This window comes from Ovis aries, chromosome 1 (assembly GCF_016772045.2).
Source record: "Ovis aries strain OAR_USU_Benz2616 breed Rambouillet chromosome 1, ARS-UI_Ramb_v3.0, whole genome shotgun sequence".
Classification (NCBI taxonomy): Eukaryota; Metazoa; Chordata; class Mammalia; order Artiodactyla; family Bovidae; genus Ovis; species Ovis aries.
In genome coordinates, this window is record NC_056054.1 from 54383567 (window position 1) to 54403540 (window position 19974).

The following is a 19974-nucleotide window of genomic DNA, read 5'->3' on the forward strand; positions in this document are numbered from 1 at the left end:
CTCTTTTATAATATTCACCAATGTACATTTATTTTTTTTATTGAGGAAACCATAATCAATACAAAATTACAGCAATCATGTACCCCTTTACATACAATGGTATTAAAACAAACTAAACCACAGTTTGTAAAGTATTCAATTTACCTCAAGTCCAAGCTGCATCTCCCTAAGACACTGTTCCCATCACAGTAGCCATTTTAAGCCAATCTTCTTTTTACACGGGTAGTTTCTGTAGAGAACACTTTTCTCAGGACGAAAATGCATTGAGCATGCATAAGAAAAAATATATATATGTGCAAATACATTTATGAGTTCCTATAAGGGGTATCACTGAAGAAAATAAAATCCTGGGACATATTTGCTTTCTTAAAAGCACCAGTTAAAAAAAAAATCCCTCAGAAGTTTATACTGTGGCAAGAAAACTCACATGACGAAACAAAAAATAAGGTTATTTTCAGAATCAAAATTATCTTTAGGTATTGTTATAATACATTTTAAAGTGAGGCAGAATTTTCAGAAAATAAAAAGACATCTTCATTAACTGGTAATTTCTACAACCTTATTCTAAAGAACATAACTTTGCAGGTAGAAGTGGTTCTCCTGGCAAGAGTATTCAAACAAACATTTTCACTTCTGAATATATTCCTATCTTCCTCTTAAGGTATTGTTTACTCCTACACAAACCCACTCCTGTAAATTAACTACTCAGGTATTTGTCTAAGAATATATTTTACAATGCTCATAAACAACTAGTATTAAATGACTAATTTTAGTATTAAAACCATTTTCATTTATTAAAAATAAAAGTATACTTCCCATTTCTAAGAGAAACATCAAACTATAAGAATTCTAATTATCACCACACTATGAAATCTTAAAAACAAAAACATATTGTCAAGTTTAAGTGCTAAATAAATCAATTTCAAGCCAAACATTGTCTCTACCACTCCTAACACCACTGCATTCAAATCAACTGGCTCACCTTTTCTGCTTTCCATTTATTTCAAGGTTAAGATTAGCGCCATTTAAAAAATGCCTGCAGTATCAATGAAGGCTTATGCTAATGAATAAAAAAATTCTCATGAGATAGAAACAATGCCCCAATATCTTTAGCATTCATATGTATTTTCTTTTATAAAAATGCAAACTACAACTAAGCAAAACTTGACAGGCTCTTAAAGTTCAAAGAGCTCCTTTATATTATCAATTTTAACATTGACTATTAAAACACATATACACACACATAAATGTGGTGCAATAACTATATATAACTTTCAAAATTTAACATTTCATGGAACATTTAAGATCAAGTGAATAGCACTTTAAAATGAAAAGTGATCAAAAGCAGGTACAGTACACCCTGTATCATATTACGTATGGGAAAACATTTCATTTTTCTCAGTTACGATTTGCCAATTTTACCTTCTACATTGAGCCCTTCTATGGTCCATGCTCATCGGCTCACCAATGGCATACACTCAAAGGATTCCTCTTTATGGGTAACTATCTCAGGACCTGATTTTATGAGCTATGATTTGGTGCTTGCAGCATCTTCAGCACTGTGTGTGAAAATGAAGGCAGTATTTTTGAATATTTTTCTTTGTTGCAAAGATAAGCAGGAGTTTTAAAAGGATCAGCACATTTTAGAAATCGAATAAACAAAACTGATATGATGCTGCTTTAATACATTCATCTTAACTCAAAATATTTACCAGTTAAAATTATCTACAAGAACACACAAACATTTAAAACTGGCAAAAAATAAAATAAATGCAGCGTCAAGTTATTAAAGTATTATAAATCAGAAAAATATTGGTTGCTATACAGATTATGAAAGGTTATTTGCTATACAGTTAACATTTCACTGATGCACATGCCTTTTATCAAACATACTGCCAGTATTTCTTTCGGTGTAATAAGTAAAGAGTTAGGAAAACTGAGTTGTCTTAAGGAAAAAAGGTCATAATAAAACTCTGACCCATAACGCCCTTACTGAATTGCTATAGTTCAAGAACAAGAAAAAAAGTAAAGACTCCATAGCTTTGGAGAGCAAAGAAAATGTCTTGTCAATCATAAACAGACTGTGAAGGCTGTTGAAGTTTCTGACCAAATTATCTCCTAAACCTTGAGAACTATGTAACTTTCCTTTTAAAATCCTAACAATTTCTCTATATTAGGGAAAAGATTATAAAAAGTTTGGATGTAGTTTAATTACAGCAGCAATCTACTCATAATTTTCTTGTTTTAATAAAAAGAAAAATCAAAATAAAAACATCACCTAGAAAAGTAAACAGTTGTTTGAACAACTTACAGACTTTCCACTGAAATGGTAGCATAAATAACAAAATACATTTTGGGGAAGCAGTAGCAGATTGCTTTTGAATACACAACCACAAAAACCTCACAGGGACAACATTAATGTACTGAAATATTTATTTATATATGTCCTTAGGTTGTGCTTACCTGTTGCTTTTTGCAGCAGAACCTAAGGTGGAAGGTCTGGGAAGGCACTGTGAAGTATAAATAATTGCACTGTTTGCAATTAATAAAGATTTTAAACCTTAAATGAATCAAAATCAACAGCCTCCAATTCGTGAGTTATGATACTGAATCCAACTGAAAACTCTCTCTTCAGTTTAATTAATAAATGCACCACTTTCCTAAAAGGTCATCTATAAAACAGTATCATGCAAAATACTGAAACTGTTCACATCAATACCCTACTCTTAAACAGATAACTCCTTAACTATTAAAACTTCAAACTAGAACTACATATCCATATCTAAATAAGGGCAAGGGAAGAAGTCACTCTAGGTTCTATAAGATAGTCAAAAACATTTCAAAATAGCTACAATGAACTGTACCGCTATTTTCTACCCTATAAATAATCTCAACATTCATGTCCTGTACATCTTCCTTTTATAGTATATTCAGAACAACAAATGGTGCTCCCCTACCAACGAAAGAGCTAGTATATATATTTAGGAAATGGTATTAAAACCACTACATTGCTTAATATTTGCAAACTGAAAACCACCCTGTCTGATACATTTCAAGTCTTTCATATTAATATATAAGATATGCATTATTTTATACCGAAAAGCAATATATTTTAGGAGCACCAATGAGTAATACTATTCAACTTTGTTAATGATGAGTTTTCTTTAGCTATAGCTAAAGCATATCAAAAATACTTACCCATTAAGCTCACTTAAAAAAAATACAGACCTATGAATATTCTATGTTAAATTAAGAAGCAGTTATGGTTTCCAAGATATAAGCACTGTATTCCAACATAATATTCAAACAAAGTATGGCATTTGCATTATGTGGAACATTGACAAAAAGATACTGTTGCAGTTCATCAATTTGTCATTCTGATGTACTTACAGTGCAATGCTCCTTGAAGGAACACAATCAAGGATGATACACAGCACAGTCCTCCTCACCCCTACAGAGCTAGTTCTATACTGGCTGGATCAAACCTGCACTTCAACAGACAATGGCAAGACAGACTGTATTTGCATGTAGTCTAATATATTAATATGCAAAGAGCCAACAAATATGCAAAGAGTAAAACAATGGATTTCAACAAAATATCAGAACTTCAGCATGAGTGTTATAGAGTAATAAAATGATTTCAAGTACATAAAAAAATTAAGTTGATTCAATGATTGGACTTGTGCATTTACAAAACAAAGCTTATCTATACTGCAAAAAGGAAAAAAAAAAAAGAAAAAAATAGCTCAAACATTTTCATACCGCAATAATGTTTCAATGGCAGATGCACTGTAGCTATACTTTTTGCATACTATTCACTTTTTCTACCCTACATTTAGAAAGAAACACACTAATATTGCATACCTTGCAAGAGCTCCTTTACATGAAAAAAAAAAAAAACACTGTTCTTATTATAGACTACTCATATTTACTATTTCAAAACTGTTTAAAATTAGTTATGCTGAAACAGTCTTGGAAATCAAGTAATTATCAAATTAAAAACAGAAAGGTTAACTGTTATAGCAGCAGTACAGGTCTGAAACAGTGGTCATGTATAAAAGGAAATTTCACTGTTAATGCAATGGAAGTATGCCAAAAGATCATTGTACACACATGCAGTTTTTAATCAAACAGAAGGAAAAAAATGAAGATATCAGGATTACTTGTGCTGAAAACAGCCAAATACAATAAATGGAAAAGATCCTTCAATCTACTACTATACTGCAAGGGGGAAGAAAACATGCCAGTGTTTAAAAACTCAAATTAATATTTCATGGGGAAAGCTTATATATTTGTGTATATGTATCTTAATTTATCATTATTAAGAAATTATGAATTCTTTAAATACCCACATATCCAACTTACCGACACAGGAGGTTTCATATCATTTATTGTAAAGCACAAAACAGGCATTTTAAAAGTGAAAGTATACATTGAAAAAAGTACATTTATATCACAAAGCATTAACCACATAATAGTTGCAAATACATTTGCTGGAATGTGTACATCTACACTAAATACTAAAAACAAACCAATTTTCATTTCTACACAGAAATATTAACCTCCTATCAGTAGTGATAGATATTTTGTACATTTTCAAAAAAAAAGAAAAAAGAAAGGAAGAAAGAAAGAAAGGAAAAACACTATTTAAACCAAAAACAAAATTAAGATCTTCATCAAGCCGTCTGCATCCATATATTTAACAAAGGTTTTTTTCCCCCACACAATGAAGCAAATACTGTATTGTCCACTTCTTATTATTGGCCCTGTGCAGAAGAGATACATAAGAAATACACAAAAAGTTAAAGAAAATCCTTTAAATGGAGCTAACTCAGGAGTGAATCCTCTAAGAAAGAAAAACGGTTAATATAAATGATGGTGGCTTCTTGCATGATTTGCAAATCCCTGGGGGAAAAAAGTTTATTTTTAAAATCAAAGGCATTATAGAAATATTCAGCACTCAGATGCCAGAAAGCATTATAAAAAAACAAACAAAAAACCCAAAACAATATATCACAGTACTTCATTTATAGTTTTGCCAGATAAAAATTTAAAAGGCAAACAGAATCCCAGACAAAAGTAAACATGCACAGAACATGACTGAAGTTGAAATCAGCACATTAGCAAACTTATTATACCTGAGGTGCTGGAGGATGCTGTGGCATTCCCTGGGGACTTGTCTGGGCATAGTAGGCTGCTTGTTGTCTATAGTACTCAGCCCAGGCTGCACTATAATCTGGCTGACCACCTGGTGGAGCACCAGTAGGAGCAGGAACTGCTTGACCTTTTGAGAAAACAGAACAACTTTGTTGCTGTAACCACAATTAAAAGCCCCAAAGAATCTCATTTCTAATAAAAACAATACCTTGCTTCTTGTAATATTCCTCCCAAGCCTTTGAATAATCTTGTGTCTGCCCTTGTTGACCTAAAAAAAACCCCCTAAATTTTAATACAAAATTATATCCACTGTTAAGTACAGGTTATAAAGACAAAAGCACAGAGGGTCAGAATTGCTCCTGTTCTATTTTAATATTTCTTAGTGTCAAAAAACTACTCTGTAATTTAAAAATCCAAATGCTCTTTAGCTTCTTTTTGCCATACTATATAACTTTTAGTTCTTTAGCATTACTCTTTAATAAAAAACAAAACTATCTACATAGTTTTTTGATTCAGTCAGTTTTTATAAACTGTTCATATTCTAAATTGAGTCTGAAACATGCAGTCCACTGTTCCCCAATGGTTATGTTCGGGGGAATGAATGGACCACTATTTTTGGTAGTTTTCTGCTCCATTCAGATTTGTTACACTACAAGTTTTAAAATAAAATGAAAATCTTCAATGAAGAGAAAGAATATTTCTTGAGAAACAAAAACCCAGTTAACAGCTATTATTTTAAGATCTGGCCAAGATTTGTTGTTTCCAGATTAGTAACCTATAAACTATGTGTAACACTAATCTTCAAGATATCTTTTAATAAGATATTTAAAGTTTTAATATGCTATGCCCAAATGATAACAAGTTTATTAAAAATAACCTGATGCAGGACATAAAGAGTAATCACTACTGAAGAGGTTCTAAGCAACAAAATCAATGAAACACAAGGCTCAAGAGCTTTCAGAAAGAGGTCTTTTTTCTAGGTGACTTTCCTGAATTAAGAGACTAAAGAGACATAATCAAATGTAACACATGAAACTTGAGAGGGCTCTGCATTTAAAAAAAAAAAAAAAAAAGACAACCCCACCTCTTGCACACAAGTAGCTACAAGGCATTTTTTTCTGACAACCAGGGAAACTTAAATATTATTAAAAATTTATTTAGAGCAACAGCTTGCAACTTACTTTGAAATGGCTCAGGCACCAAAACAAGTATATATACACACAAAGTACATATGACAAACTTTTTGAAAATGGTGAATCTGGACAGAAAAGATACATATAGGTGTTCGCTGTACTGGTTTTCCAACTTTCTGAAGGTATTTAAAAATTAAAAGTTGGGGAGAAAGAGAACATAATTTTTCCTATTTAAGTTCTTTATTTGAACAGAATTTTATTTAGTTTGTAACTCATTTGACTTTATGAAGTTACGGCAGCCAGACAAAAAATACTCAGAGAAAGCCGCTTTATGCTTGTTAGATGTGCCACCAAGGCAGTTTTAGAAAATAGTCTATTATCGTCACAAAATTGGTTAAAGAATAAAAGCAACTGAGGAAATAAAAATTGAAGATGTATGACTTAAAATACATAAGAAACTCCCCCTACCTATACAGGCAGCAGCACAGAGAAATTCTATATTCTCTTAACAAAATTATCACACTTTCATTTTCCATACTCCTTTTAGGAAATGAATTTAATATTTTGATTTTATGAGACACAATTCAAGTAAACCTAAAACCAGTTTCAGTATTTAGACAACTGCCAAATATCCTGGTACTAAGAATTAAAAAAACACACAATTTTGTTTTTTTAAACTAGCTGCCCACTGGAAAGCCTTCTGACTTGAGGCCAAATTTATTTAAGGCAACAACAACGTCCACTTCAGGTTTAAAAACAGAACCAAACTTCATTGAAAGATACTCATTTTTAGAGAGAAAAAAACTACAGTATCATGGAGACATATCAAGAAAATATCAAACTCAAATGTTCACTGAAACACCCCCAAACTCAAATATTCCTGTAAACCTGAAAGTAAACATGTTAAATTCCAAGAAACATAAACACCTGGTTAAGTCATCAACATCTGACACTCCAATCTTGAACGCATCCATAGAAAAATTCATTCCACTCCTATATGAAGGGCAAACGCGCTTCTTTTTGCTCAACTGAAAAGTAGGGAAAGAACTTTTCCTGTCTAATCTGTTTATGTTTTGGATCTTCCATTCCTCTAGCCTCTTGCTCTTTGGAAAGGTATGTACTTAACTTGTTCCCTTTACTCTTTTCCTCAGTTCCAAAACTGTTTTGACGTGAGACAGTTTAGTTTATACTTCAGTAGACCATTACTTAACATTTATATATAACTTGACAATGTATGAAATCTTAATTTCATTTCATTCCAGAGATAAGACTTACCACCCTAGAGTTCACATGCAACATTCTATTACAGATTAAGAGACAGTTCTGCTTGAATAGATTCCATCCTCAGACACCTTTATCTTTCTCACAACCACTCTCTCCTGGCTCTTTTTAAGGCTTAAGGTATCATATACTAAGGGTTCAGAGCTCACCATATCAGTGCTTAACATTAAAAGGACCTCCCTGAAGTCAAACTTATCCCCAAATGTCATCACATACTCTTTCTCAAATAGAAACTTCCTATATCTCTATTTTGAAGCCCTGTTTCTCTTTAGGGAGTTTACTTCTGAGAAAATTTCCTTTCATTCTAGCTTCAAAAGCACACACATCCAGATTACTGTCATTCCTTATATGGCAGCAATATGAATTTCTTAGTTTCTGTCATTAACCCTCAAGAATCTCATCTTTAAGAATTTCTCTAAGTTTTCTTTGTGCTAATTGCAGGTAATTTAGAATTGTCTTAGAAAACTAAGTTAAAAACAACTTATCTGTTTTCAACAGAGGTCTATTTACTAATAAGCAAACTGAAAAACCTACAGTGTTATTGTGGATTTTCTTAACAGGAAAAGCTGAAAAGGCTTCAAAGTCTGGGACAGTTCTCCTAGTATGGTGACAAGGGCACTGGATGGAAACAGGACATCCAGAGTCCTAGGAAATCCTACCTCTGCCACTTGGAAGAGTAAAAATCTCTACAAATAAAGGAGTTGATTTGGAGATAAAGATCATTGTCTCTCCCTGGTATTCTAGTACTCTTTCCCTCCTATTTAAAAACATCAAAGATTCAACTGATTAGTTTTATCCTTGAAGGTCTCTTATTTGTAGTTATCCTAAAAAGGTCTTAAGGACAAGCAATGCACTTTGAAGAAATCCAAGTGGTTAAGCAATCAATCATATACCAAAACAATATCCAAAACAAAAGAAAACTTCCACAGGAAAAATAGACCCTGTAGCTATCATTAAGGGAGAAGGAAACGGCAACCTACTCCAGTGTTCTTGCCAAGAGAGTCCTGTGGACAGAGGTGCCTGGTGGGCTGCTTGCTGTCCATGAGGTTTCACACAGTTGGACACGCCTAAAGCGCCTTAGCATGCATTCATGCATTGGAGAAGGAAATGGCAACCCACTCCAGTATGCTTGCCTGGAGAATCCCAGGAGGAGTCTGGTGGGCTGTCGTCTACAGGGTCGCACAGAGTTGGACATGACTGAAGTGACTTAGCAGAAACAGCAGCAGCTATCATTAAAGATCACCTAACATTATTTAAGATTTACATTTGAGGGGAATCATTCAACCAGTTCACTTTGCTCATAAAATTAACAGCTTATACTTGCAGTGCTACAGAAAAATAACAAGTGAAAAGAAGGCAAGGGTTAAGGAGGATCTTCAGTCAAACATAGTGTTTTAAGTTATTTCTATACCACCTTTTCCCACAAAGGTTTCAAGACAGACCAGCAGACTACCTCTATAATTACAATTTTATACAGCAGTCAGCAGGGAAAAGAACACAAACTTTTAAAAAGGCAAAGTGAAATGTCTACCCTTAAAAATAAAGATTTGAATGGTTAGACCTTGCAGATTATACAACACATTTTAGGTGAGTAACACGTGACTTTATTAAATACCTAAGTCTACCAACAGGGTTTGTTTTTACCCAATTTCAATATTAATGTAGGGATCATATAAAGCATACTGCCCATTGTGAAAATACAACTCTTTAACTTTTAGTAATGATGCTACTTCATAAAAGCTAGAATGACCACAGGTCATGACCACTATGCTGTTAAGGAACAATTCCTAACAGCATTCCCAGTTATTCTCAACAGTATCCCAATTCGGGCAATAAGTTGTGTGATCACCCTAATTACAGTATTCTGTCTTGAAGTATTTTTAAAATTTCTTTTTGCAGAGTTTTAGTTGTTGTAGGTCTGCCTGAGATAAGCTGGGTCAAGCTGGGCCACAAAAACATAAATTAATGAATTTGTTACAATCTCAGGAATAACATACAGCAACTTTTCTAGAAAGCCTTTCTAACAGGAGAAATTATTTTTCTTTTTTAAAAAATACAAATTAGCTGTGTAAAACAGTCTTATCACCAGTTTTATGTACTTTTACATAAAGATTAATAGAATCACCATTCTGGAAATTTTTTTCTGTGAAAAATGGCAGATATTCTTTGGCAAATAACCCTGAAATTTACACTGAGAATCAATCACAAATAAGCTGTTATTTTATGATGAACCTATCACCAATAGATACTTTCAATATCAGTGCAGAATGGGCAAGTTTATGATTAGCTTGTCATTTAATTTTAAATGACTAAGAGAATAAGCACACAAGAAACAGCCAGATCTATCCAGAAGTACATCATTGGATATGAAATGGTCCCTGCAAAACGCAAACTCAGGAGACAAGTTCGGAACTTGGGCCTTAAAGAGTTCCAAAGTCTGGTTCCACCACTGTGTAGTTGTGTGACTTATTTCCCAATCCGTACATGTGTCAGTGAACAGACAGTAGCCCCCACACCACCCCATCCATGGTTTTGTTTTCTGCAGCGAAGTGACCTAAAGTCAACTGTGACCTGAAAATATTAAATAAACAATTCATAAGTTTTAGACTGCACATCATCCTGAATAGCAAGATGAAATCTCATGCGGTCCCTTTACCCGGCATATTCCACCCAATAGTCACTCAGCAGCCATCTTGTTTATATAATATTGACTATCCTGGTATTGCAGTGCTTGTGTGTCCAAGTAACCTTTATTTTACTTAATAATGGCCCTAAAGTGCAAGAGGAGTGATGCTGGCAATTGGGATATGACAAAAAGGCTTTTCCTTTAAGTGAAAAGGTAAAAAGTTATCTATTTAATAAGAAAAAAATTGTATGCTGAGGTTGCTAAGATCTACAGGAAGAACAAATCTATTAAACTGTGGCAAAAAAAAATTCCAAGTTTTCCTGTCACTCCTCAAAATCCAAGTTACGGCTACAGTATGTGACACATAGTTACAGTGTGTGACATACGGTTGGTTAAGACGGAAAAGGCATTAAATTTGGACAAGGTATTTTGAGACAGAGGTCATTCATGTTCACTTTCACTCAATATACTCTAATTGTTCTATTTTATTAATGTTGTTACTCTCTTACTGTGCCTAATTAATAAACCTTATAATAGGAAAAAAGCATAGTAGATATATAGAGCTCAGGACAATCTGCACTTTCAGGAATCCATGAGGGGAAGTACTTCAAAATATCCCCCATGGGTAAGGGGGGGGAACCACTGATATAGTATTTGCAAAGTACTTTTATTAACAACTGTACTCTCCATTAGAATGTAATAACCAGAAGGGCAGAACTCCTAGGTGTTATGCCCACAGTAACATTCTCAGCATCTATTTCTATGCTTAGCATGTAATACACGTTCTATGTTTATTGAATGAAGATAGCAATTCTAGGTGACTTTTTTTTCATATATGCAAATGTTATTTAATTAACTGCCTTTATCACTGTAGGTCACTTCTGTATCTGTTTATTTTGCAGCAAAAAATAACACTGCACACAACCAATTATTGCTTGGTGCTCCATATTTTAGTTTCAATTAGTAAGTGGCTGATAAATGTGTTTAGAAATAAAGTTTATTAACCACAATTTAAACAATGATTTGTAACGACCATGCTACTTCTGAGAGTTCAGCGATTTTGGAATGTATCCTTCTACACGTCAAGATTTTTAATTACTGGATGAAAGAAGTCCAAAGTATTAAAACCATGGAAAAAACATGCTTTTTATCAAAACCTTTAACCTTTTAGTGTGGTATTTACTGAATATTTTAATAAAATGCATAAAAAATAAAATGTAGAACATACCCATTTTCTTGTAGTACTCTTCCCAAGCCTTGGTATAATCAACCTGTCCAGCTGGAGCTGGATTCTGCTGATCTCCTTATTCAAGAAATACATAAAAAAATTATGATTAAGGTTTTTAGAAAGCAATTCTGGCCCTGCTGGGGTTGTTGTGTGTATGTGTGAGAGGAGTTGGGAGTAGTCTGTCATGGGGAATGAGAAGAGGGAAATGCTGTGTGGTAGTGGCATCCTTGCTGGTGCCAAAGACCCACCCAGGATTCTGGGGGAACAGAGATAGTGGGCAGAGAGATGGTCTATCTATTTAGAAGAGTAGTTACACTGAGCATGTAAGTAAATTCATGGGTCAAATAAAAAAACACACTGAAGACACCAGGTCTTTCACCATGTATAAGCATGGAAAACAGAAAAGCTAGGAAAAAACTTTCAAGTCTTAGAATAGAATTGCAGGTTATATGAATGTACAGTTTAAAAAATATATACACATATGGATATTTATGTATTTTTATATGTATGCAGGAAGAAGGAAATGGCACCCCACTCCAGCACTCTTGCCTGGAAAATCCCATGGATGGAGGAGCCTGGTAGGCTGCAGTCCATGGGGTCACTAAGAGTCGGGCACGACTGAGAGATTTCACTTTCACTTTTCACTTTCATGCACTGGAGAAGGAAATGGCAACCCACTCCAGTGTTCTTGCCTGGAGAATCCCAGGGATGGGGAGCCTGGTGAGCTGCTGTCTCTGGGGTCACACAGAGTTGGACATGACTGAAGTGACTTAGCAGCAGCAGGTATGCATGCATGTAAATTCATTTCCTAGCTCTGCACACTGTATGGAGCTAGTAGCAATAACACCTCAGTGGCAATGAACACAACTATTTAGCTTCTAAATATCATCATCTACTAAAAAACATCAGGGCTCCTTGGAAAAATGGTTAATTCAAGGGCTGAGGCTCCAAAAGCACAAAGCAAGCATCTAATTGTGCAAGAAAGCAGGGAAGTGCTGAAAGAGCTGACAGGCATGTCAAAAGAATACAGGAGCCATCTTGAAGGTGCTCCTGACTGGCCAATCCTAGGGCAATCTGGCTAAGTTTAAAATATAACCTACTAAATCCATACTGACATAAAGATATAGAAAGAACAGGAAACCTCTTTCTTATAGTAAAATACCACCTAATAAATGTAGAAAAATGATGGAAGTAGAAATTATCATATTTGTAATTGAATTAGGTAGGTACTATCAACGAAGGCTAAGGCCTTCAATGAGGAACAGAATCCTAAGTTCAGCTGAGAAATCTTGTAAAGTTTTCTAAGGAAGTTTAGCTTGTGCTGTTATGTTTTGATCAGAAAGGTAATTTCTCTTTGCTCTAGCAGTTTTATAATTTGTACTAGTTCTTTATTTTTGTTCTCATTTGTTTAAAAAAAGTTAAAATTATAAATTACATCTAATCAAACTGAACTGTAAAACTTCTACTGTGTCTAAGGAAATCAATAAAATTATCCCACTTGTCCTGCCAAAAAGAGAACAGAACAGTGGTATAATCACAGTATAACTCTCCTGCTGCTGCTCTACCTCTCTAGACAGTATTAATTTCAAAGAGAAAAATGGTGATTTTATAGAACCTTAGCAGACCTCATTCATTTTTTTGCAGTATTCTTGCCACATTGTATGTAAGCTGGACCCTGATCATGACCTCATCTTCATGAGAAAAGGTTGAAGGGACCTATGGTTAACCCATAAGCCTCTCACAAAAGGTCTGTACTCTTTTCAAAGAAAAAGATAGGAATTATTTTTGACTAGTGAGAAACTGTTGGAACAATTAGTGAAATGGAGTAAGGGCTATGCCTTGGGATAGTAAAAAGAATCAGTGTTGATAAACTGATTTTGAATGCAGTGTGATGGTTACATGTATTTTTTGAGAAACACAGAAAGGAGTACTTAAGAGTAATGGGCCATTAAGTCTACACTTTGGTCTTAATGATTCTGAAAAAGACTAATGACAATAGATATGGACACATAAGATAGGGTAATGGAACAAACAGGGGAGATACACATTTAACAGCTAGGTTATCTGGATATTCTTGGTAATGTATCTTACAACTTTTATTGGTTTAACAGTTATCTCAAAGTAACTTGTTTTTAAAAACCGAAGGCTACTTACTTAAGCTATTAACTGAGTATTATAAATATGGGGGTATTATACACTGATGTACTTCATATATAATTCCAAACACAAGTTTTCACTTTCTATATAAAAAATAAATTCTTTAGTTACCATAGTTACCTTGTCCATTGGTTTGGGTTGTAGTTGGTGCACCAGCAGGAGCTGCAGGTGGTGGCTGTGCTTGTTGCTGATAATAGTGAGCATAATAAGCAGCCCAAGCTGCTGAATTTGGATCCGTTCCTGTTTTAGCTAGAATAAACAAAAGTTATACATTTGAATCTAAAATCCAGTCATTAATCACACACACACCTGTCTCTAGCAAATAAACAGAATCCCAAGTTCACTGGACATTAAAAAATAGTAGGTGGAAACTTCCAAATTCTATTATTTTTACTGCCATATTATTTTAGAACACTGAGGCTCAGATAAGTTCCTAGAAACTTAGCTTGTGGCAAAGTTGGGATAGGAATGAAGATCTTTTGGTTTCAAATCCAATGCTTTGTCTCAAACTATCCTGTGTGGTTTTCCTAAACCAGGTTTGCCTCAAGCACAGCAGTCCTTATGAAGAATTTCCAGGAACTAGCCCATACAAGAAACAATTATTCTATAACTATGAACTATCCTATCTTCTTTCAATGAAGAGCCAATTAAATCTTGGAAAATGAAATTGAGATTAGCCATATCTCATCTCATCATATTCCAGTGATTATCCTAAGAGATAAATTTGATGTCACTGTCCTATTTGAAATTATTTCCTGCTGTCTTTAGGACTAATAAAACTTTAAGGACAGCATACCATTCAATGTTTTTACCAAGATATTTGGACACCCTGGCTTTTACTTTCCTTTCCAGCCTCTCTCTGCTGTCAGCATCTTTCCAACACTCAAGGTCTGAACACAGTAAACTGGCTGTATTTTTCAAGTCATCATGCTCTTATCTGGGCCTTTCAGCATGTTACGCTTCCTCTGCACTTGACTGACCCTCACTCAATTTTTCATAAAAAACTGATGCATTAACAGAATGGGACTTTTCAGTCAGAAATAGAAATCCTCTGATTCTTTTATACTTGGAAGTATCATAGGATGCTATATCTTTATTAGTTTATATCCTCAAGAAAAATCCTGGTAACTTCCTTAATCAGTCTATATCTATATGAAAACCAGTCTACACATATGACTAATACATACCAAGAACTTACTAAATTCATTCAATATAATATTCATTCATCATTTTATAGATAAAACAGACTTAGAACGATTCAAAACTTGCTTGCTATCCCATAATTAGTAAGTTGTAAGAGTAGGACTTATTCAAGTCTCTTACCTTCTGAAGTCAAAGTTATGGGACTTACTACACAAATCTTTCATAATCCATTGATTTTTTTATAGGAAGACTTAATACAGAGAATACTGACTTTATTGTCAATACAGGGCCACATTAAAATACCAGGGTATTTAACACAAAATCACAATTTCATTTAAATAAAATATTTTAGTTTTACAAGCAATATCTAACCCTAGATGCTATCTTTTAGCTAAATGGTTAAGTAACTTCTTTCCCAAAGGCACTACTGAAAGCCACATTCAGTAATACCAATCCTTAGGAGTGGTGACTTCACCACTACTCCAAGTGGGAAAATGAGATTATAGTAGAGACCACTTCTTTTTTAAAAAGAGCAAAGGAAGATCCACTTTTACTTTCTATACAGAGATATTCAAACATATAAACCATCTTTTTTTTCAGTAGCTTGAATGAACAGAAAATTAAGTTATATATAATTTTTGATATTTGGTCTTCATCAGCAACTCTCACTTCAACGGCATGGCCTCATACAAGGACATCAACCTTTCTAGGCATAAAGAGTATATGAGGAGCTACAGTTTTTTGTTTTTTGTTTTTTTTTTTTTTTGAGAACAAGTGCTTTACGACGTTGTGTTGGTCGGGGCCACTTCTTATTCCCATCATTTCTTTCAATCTTACTACTTACCTGAACAGAGCATCTAAATAGGTGCAATCCTACAGATTCAAGTTAACCAATATAAATCTGCCCCTTAATTTTCTCAGTCTCTTCAGTGGTGTGATTCCTCAGCTTAGTAACACCATGCCTTAGCTTACAAGAGGGAAGGAAAAGTTCTTCCATTCTTTAACGACTTTTAGACTATTATACAATAAATCATATTTGACCTTTCTTCTGATAAGTCCTTCTATTAACAGCACAGTATTGCTAACACTTCTGCTACCTACCCTCTTCTGCTACAGAATGTAAATTCATTACTCATACTCAGATGTCAGCACACTTCTTGAATGTGTGACACTTGAGGTTATTTGCTGTCATGTTGTATCATCATATTCCAAAACGCATACCTCTTATCATTACAAAGAGCATGAAAAATCAAAGTGTGTGTCACTCAGTAGTGCCTGACTCTATGTGACCCCATGGACTGTAGTCCACCAGGCTCCTCTGTCCATGGAATTCTCCAGGCAAGAATATCGGACTGAGTTGCCACTCCTTTCTCCAGGGGATGTTCCTGACCCAGGGATTGAACCCAGGTTTCCTGTATTGCAGGTAGATTCTTTACAGAGTACCAAAGGCATACCTCCTATGAAATTAAGTTATGTTAAAATATAGGACCACTCTCATATACTAGAAATGTTTAATAAAGTTCACTAAAATAATCTTATTCAAAACAATTTAGCTGTTTTTTAAAATATATATATGCACTAGTATGAAAAGGAATCCTTAATTCAGTACCTTCCCTGAAACTATTCCAGTGAAAAGGTACACAGTAGGTGAGAAAAAAGGATCATAAAAATTACTGGTTTCAATGAATTCTCTCTTTGACTGTAATGGAAAGTAAACTACAGGGTAGGAAAAGATTCAAGAATAAGATAAAATGTAACAAATGCATAAATCCAGATCTGAACAGAAAATAATCTTTATCTAAATGAATTTTAAGAGTTCCAACATGCAGATATTTAATACAGGCCTGACTTTTACTAATATATGAAGTTATCATATCAGGAATACTAAAATAGACAACTTGCATATCTTATTTGAGAATCTATAAGTTTAATGCCAAAGTATTAAACACTTCAATTGACTCACATAATTTTGTAAACAAATGTACATTATTCTTTCAAGGATAATGTCACAATTTGATGGCACTAGCATCTAAAACCTAACACACTGTACTTCTTCCTATAGCTTTGGCTTTTAGCATTCAGCTGCATCATTTTAGAAACAGAGAAAGCCAAATGCAGGTAGAAAAAGACTCATGAAAACAGACCATATTCACAACAGTCTTATTTGCTATAGTAGAACCAGAAGCTAATACTCCTGCTAAAGGAGTGAAACAAGTGCAGAGAATGCACATAATATAGAATCAACACTAGGAATACCTAATGAATGTAACAGGAGTGGCAAGCAGAAACACAGATTATATCAAATGATACTCATCTTTTACCTGGATCTGGAGGGGCTTGTTGCTGCCAATGTGGATATGCATTTCCCCACCCTTGGGGAGCATAAGGGGCTGGAGGGCCACTGAAAAGACAGAAATCAATTTAAAAATACAATTTACCAAAATCTGTAATTTTTGAGAAAAAGCCAAGAGCAAAACTCAAAACTTACTGAGGAGCAGGGCCAGGCGGTCCTGGATTATAAGGTGCAGGGTTATATGGTCCCATTGGAGTTCCTGGTCCAGGAGGCCCAGGAGGCCCATGGGGGCCAGGGACACCATGGGGCCCATGGGGTACAGGTGGCCCTAAAGGATTTACTGGGCCCTGCAAAAAGACAAAAATCACAAAGACAATAAAGGTTAAACATTTCAAAGGTCAAATAACCTTTCGTCCGCAAAGACCTGATACATTTATCTTCTACTCTTTTCAGACTACTCCCTTTTCCATTATTTCCCTTTCCTTGTACAATTCTTACTCTTACTATTCCTTTATCATCTTAATCACAGAAGCTTACCAAACATCAAGTTCTTTCCTTTACCTCTTCTCTCTCTGCATCAACTCTACATCTACTCTAACATTAATCAGAGAAATATCTTAACAACATGGTGTAATGGCTGATGAATACTTTACCAATAATGACTACTAAACCAATAATATTTAGCAAGTTCTTCTCCAACAAAGTAGCCTTTCTCCTAGCCCTTCTGTCACTGAACCGCTTTTGAATCAATAATTTCATTTTCTCCCTTACCCTTTATCATAATTTTCTAAATACAACAAAGGTTTTCTTTTAATTGATTAAGCCACAGACTATTTCATATCCATTTCATGTTACAGCATAATTAATAATGCTTAGTTGATTCCTTTTTGATAACCCAACTTGTAGGGACAACTAGATTCACCTGCTCTAAAATAAAATACTGTTAGTACCCACCATGTCACAATTTGGACAAAAATGCTTAATCTATATTTGGTTGTCAATTTTCTCACAATAAAGCTAAACTTCATCACTTTTAAAATCCCTTTATTAACATTATCCCTCACTTCTATTAGCCATAACCTATCCTTTCCAAAGAGTAAAAGAAAAAAAAAAAAAAAGATTACTGGAAAAAAAGTAGCAACATTTTATAGGGCAGGCACACTTTTAAGTGATAGACATACATACTTCAAACATTGCATCCCTATAACCCTATAAGGTAGGTATAATTATCCTCACTTTCAGAAGAACGAGAGGCAAAAAAAAGTGTAAATATCTTCCTCCAAGATCACGCAGTCAGTAAATGACTGACAGTATTTTGAACCTAGACAGCTTGACTCAGGAGTCAATGTTCTTAATTGCTTTTCTAGAACAACCTGTCTTGTATGTTCATCAATCCAAATGCAATCCTAATTTTGCTAATGATAGCTAAATCCAAAACCAAGGAGCACTAATCATTCTTCTGGCATCAATTCTTGCCATTACTGAGTCCAACAATTATTTTCCTCATGTTTTTGAACAATTACACTTATTCTCCTTATCAGACAACTTAGAATATTTGTGTATATTTTTAAGGTATTCTTAAATGTCTTTTCTACATCTATTTTTGTTTTCCCAAGCATGGAGAAACACCTCATTCAGAGCATGGCAAACATTAAGGAGAATTTTCCTAAGATATTCCAATTACTAATAATAAATTAAGAAGCTCCCTCACAATGTTAATTCTTCACAGTAAAATAAACATAGTAAAGCAGTATTTTGGGGGGCTCCAAAACCACTGCAGATGGTGACTTCAGCCATGAAATTAAAAGATGCTTGCTCCTTGGAAGAAAAGTTATGACCAACATAGATAGCATATTAAAAAGCAGAGACATTACTTTGCCAACAAAGGTCTGTCTAGTCAAGGCTATGGCTTTCCCAGTAGTCAAGTACGATGTGAGAGTTGGACTATAAAGAAAGCTGAGCACTGAAGAATTGATGCTTTTGAACTGTGGTGTTGGAGAAGACTTTTGAGAGTCCCTTGGACTGCAAGGAGATCCAACCAGTCCATCCTAAAGGAGATCAGTCTTGAATATTCATTGGAAGGACTGATGCTGAAGCTGAAACTCCAATAATTTGATGGAATTTTGCCACCAGATGGGAAGAACTGACTCAGTGGTAAAGACCCTGATGCTGGGAAAGATTAAAAGCAGGAGAAGGGGGTGACAAAGACGGTTGTATGGCATCACCGACTCAATGGGCGTGAGTTTGAGTAAACTCTAGGAGTTGGTGATGGACAGGGAGGCCTGAAGTGCTGCAGTTCATTGGGCTGCAACGAGTTGGACACGACTGAGTGACTGAACTGAACTGAAAGCACTACTTCCTCATTATTTTCAAACTCGGTTAGGCATCAGGATCACATAGAACATTCTTAAAAATTAGACACTGGGCCCTACTGCAGACATTCTGAACTACAATCATATGTTACGTGTCGAAATGTAAAGCACACAAGCTGTCTACATTCCAAATTCCCCTAGATGACTGTCTGGAGCCAGTCTAAGAAACAGGATAATTGGATAATGTAGAGTTCTACTTTAATGACTGGGGAGGCATCTGATTCTTCTTTGCCTCACCAAGGTTGCCCTTAATAAATAGTAAGGAAGTAATAACAGTCACCAAGTAAGTCCTTAATAATAGTGACTTCTGGTTAACTATCTATACCTTTTAGTATTTTTCAAACCCTCTACTAACCCTAATGTTATAACTCAAGTAATGTCATCTTGTCTTATTTACCCACACTCCAGTACAAAATTTTGAATACCTGTAACCAACTTTTTTTTTTTTTTTTTTTACTGCTGGACAATCTTTTCTATAGTGTTAGGTATCTGTTATGTGATTGGATCTATAGTTTTAGAGTAGAAATTAACATATTTCTTATAGGAATGTATGAATTAATGTCTTATTTAACTAACAGAACCTG

At 34.5% G+C, this 19974-nt stretch overlaps 1 protein-coding gene across 50 annotated transcripts in view; it reads right to left on the bottom strand.

Moving 5' to 3' along the window:
- Positions 1 to 3: 3 nt before the first annotated feature.
- FUBP1 (far upstream element binding protein 1) overlaps positions 4 to 19974 on the bottom strand; it is a 33886-nt gene continuing 13915 nt past the window's right edge. For 5 of the 50 annotated variants that reach the window (XM_012174200.5, XM_012174195.5, XM_012174153.5 and 2 more), the window contains 7 exons: positions 17214 to 17365; positions 17047 to 17126; positions 13694 to 13831; positions 11426 to 11500; positions 5366 to 5425; positions 5139 to 5284; positions 4 to 3490 (listed from right to left, as the gene is read on the bottom strand). In XM_012174200.5, coding sequence (XP_012029590.1) covers positions 3452 to 3490; positions 5139 to 5284; positions 5366 to 5425; positions 11426 to 11500; positions 13694 to 13831; positions 17047 to 17126; positions 17214 to 17365 — 690 coding nt within the window. In that variant the 3' untranslated portion in view covers positions 4 to 3451. Of the gene's footprint in view, positions 4767 to 5138; positions 5285 to 5365; positions 5426 to 11425; positions 11501 to 13693; positions 13832 to 17046; positions 17127 to 17213; positions 17366 to 19974 lie in introns of all 50 variants that reach the window. The other 45 variants (XR_009599605.1, XR_009599602.1, XR_009599595.1 and 42 more) reach the window with 21 other exon arrangements.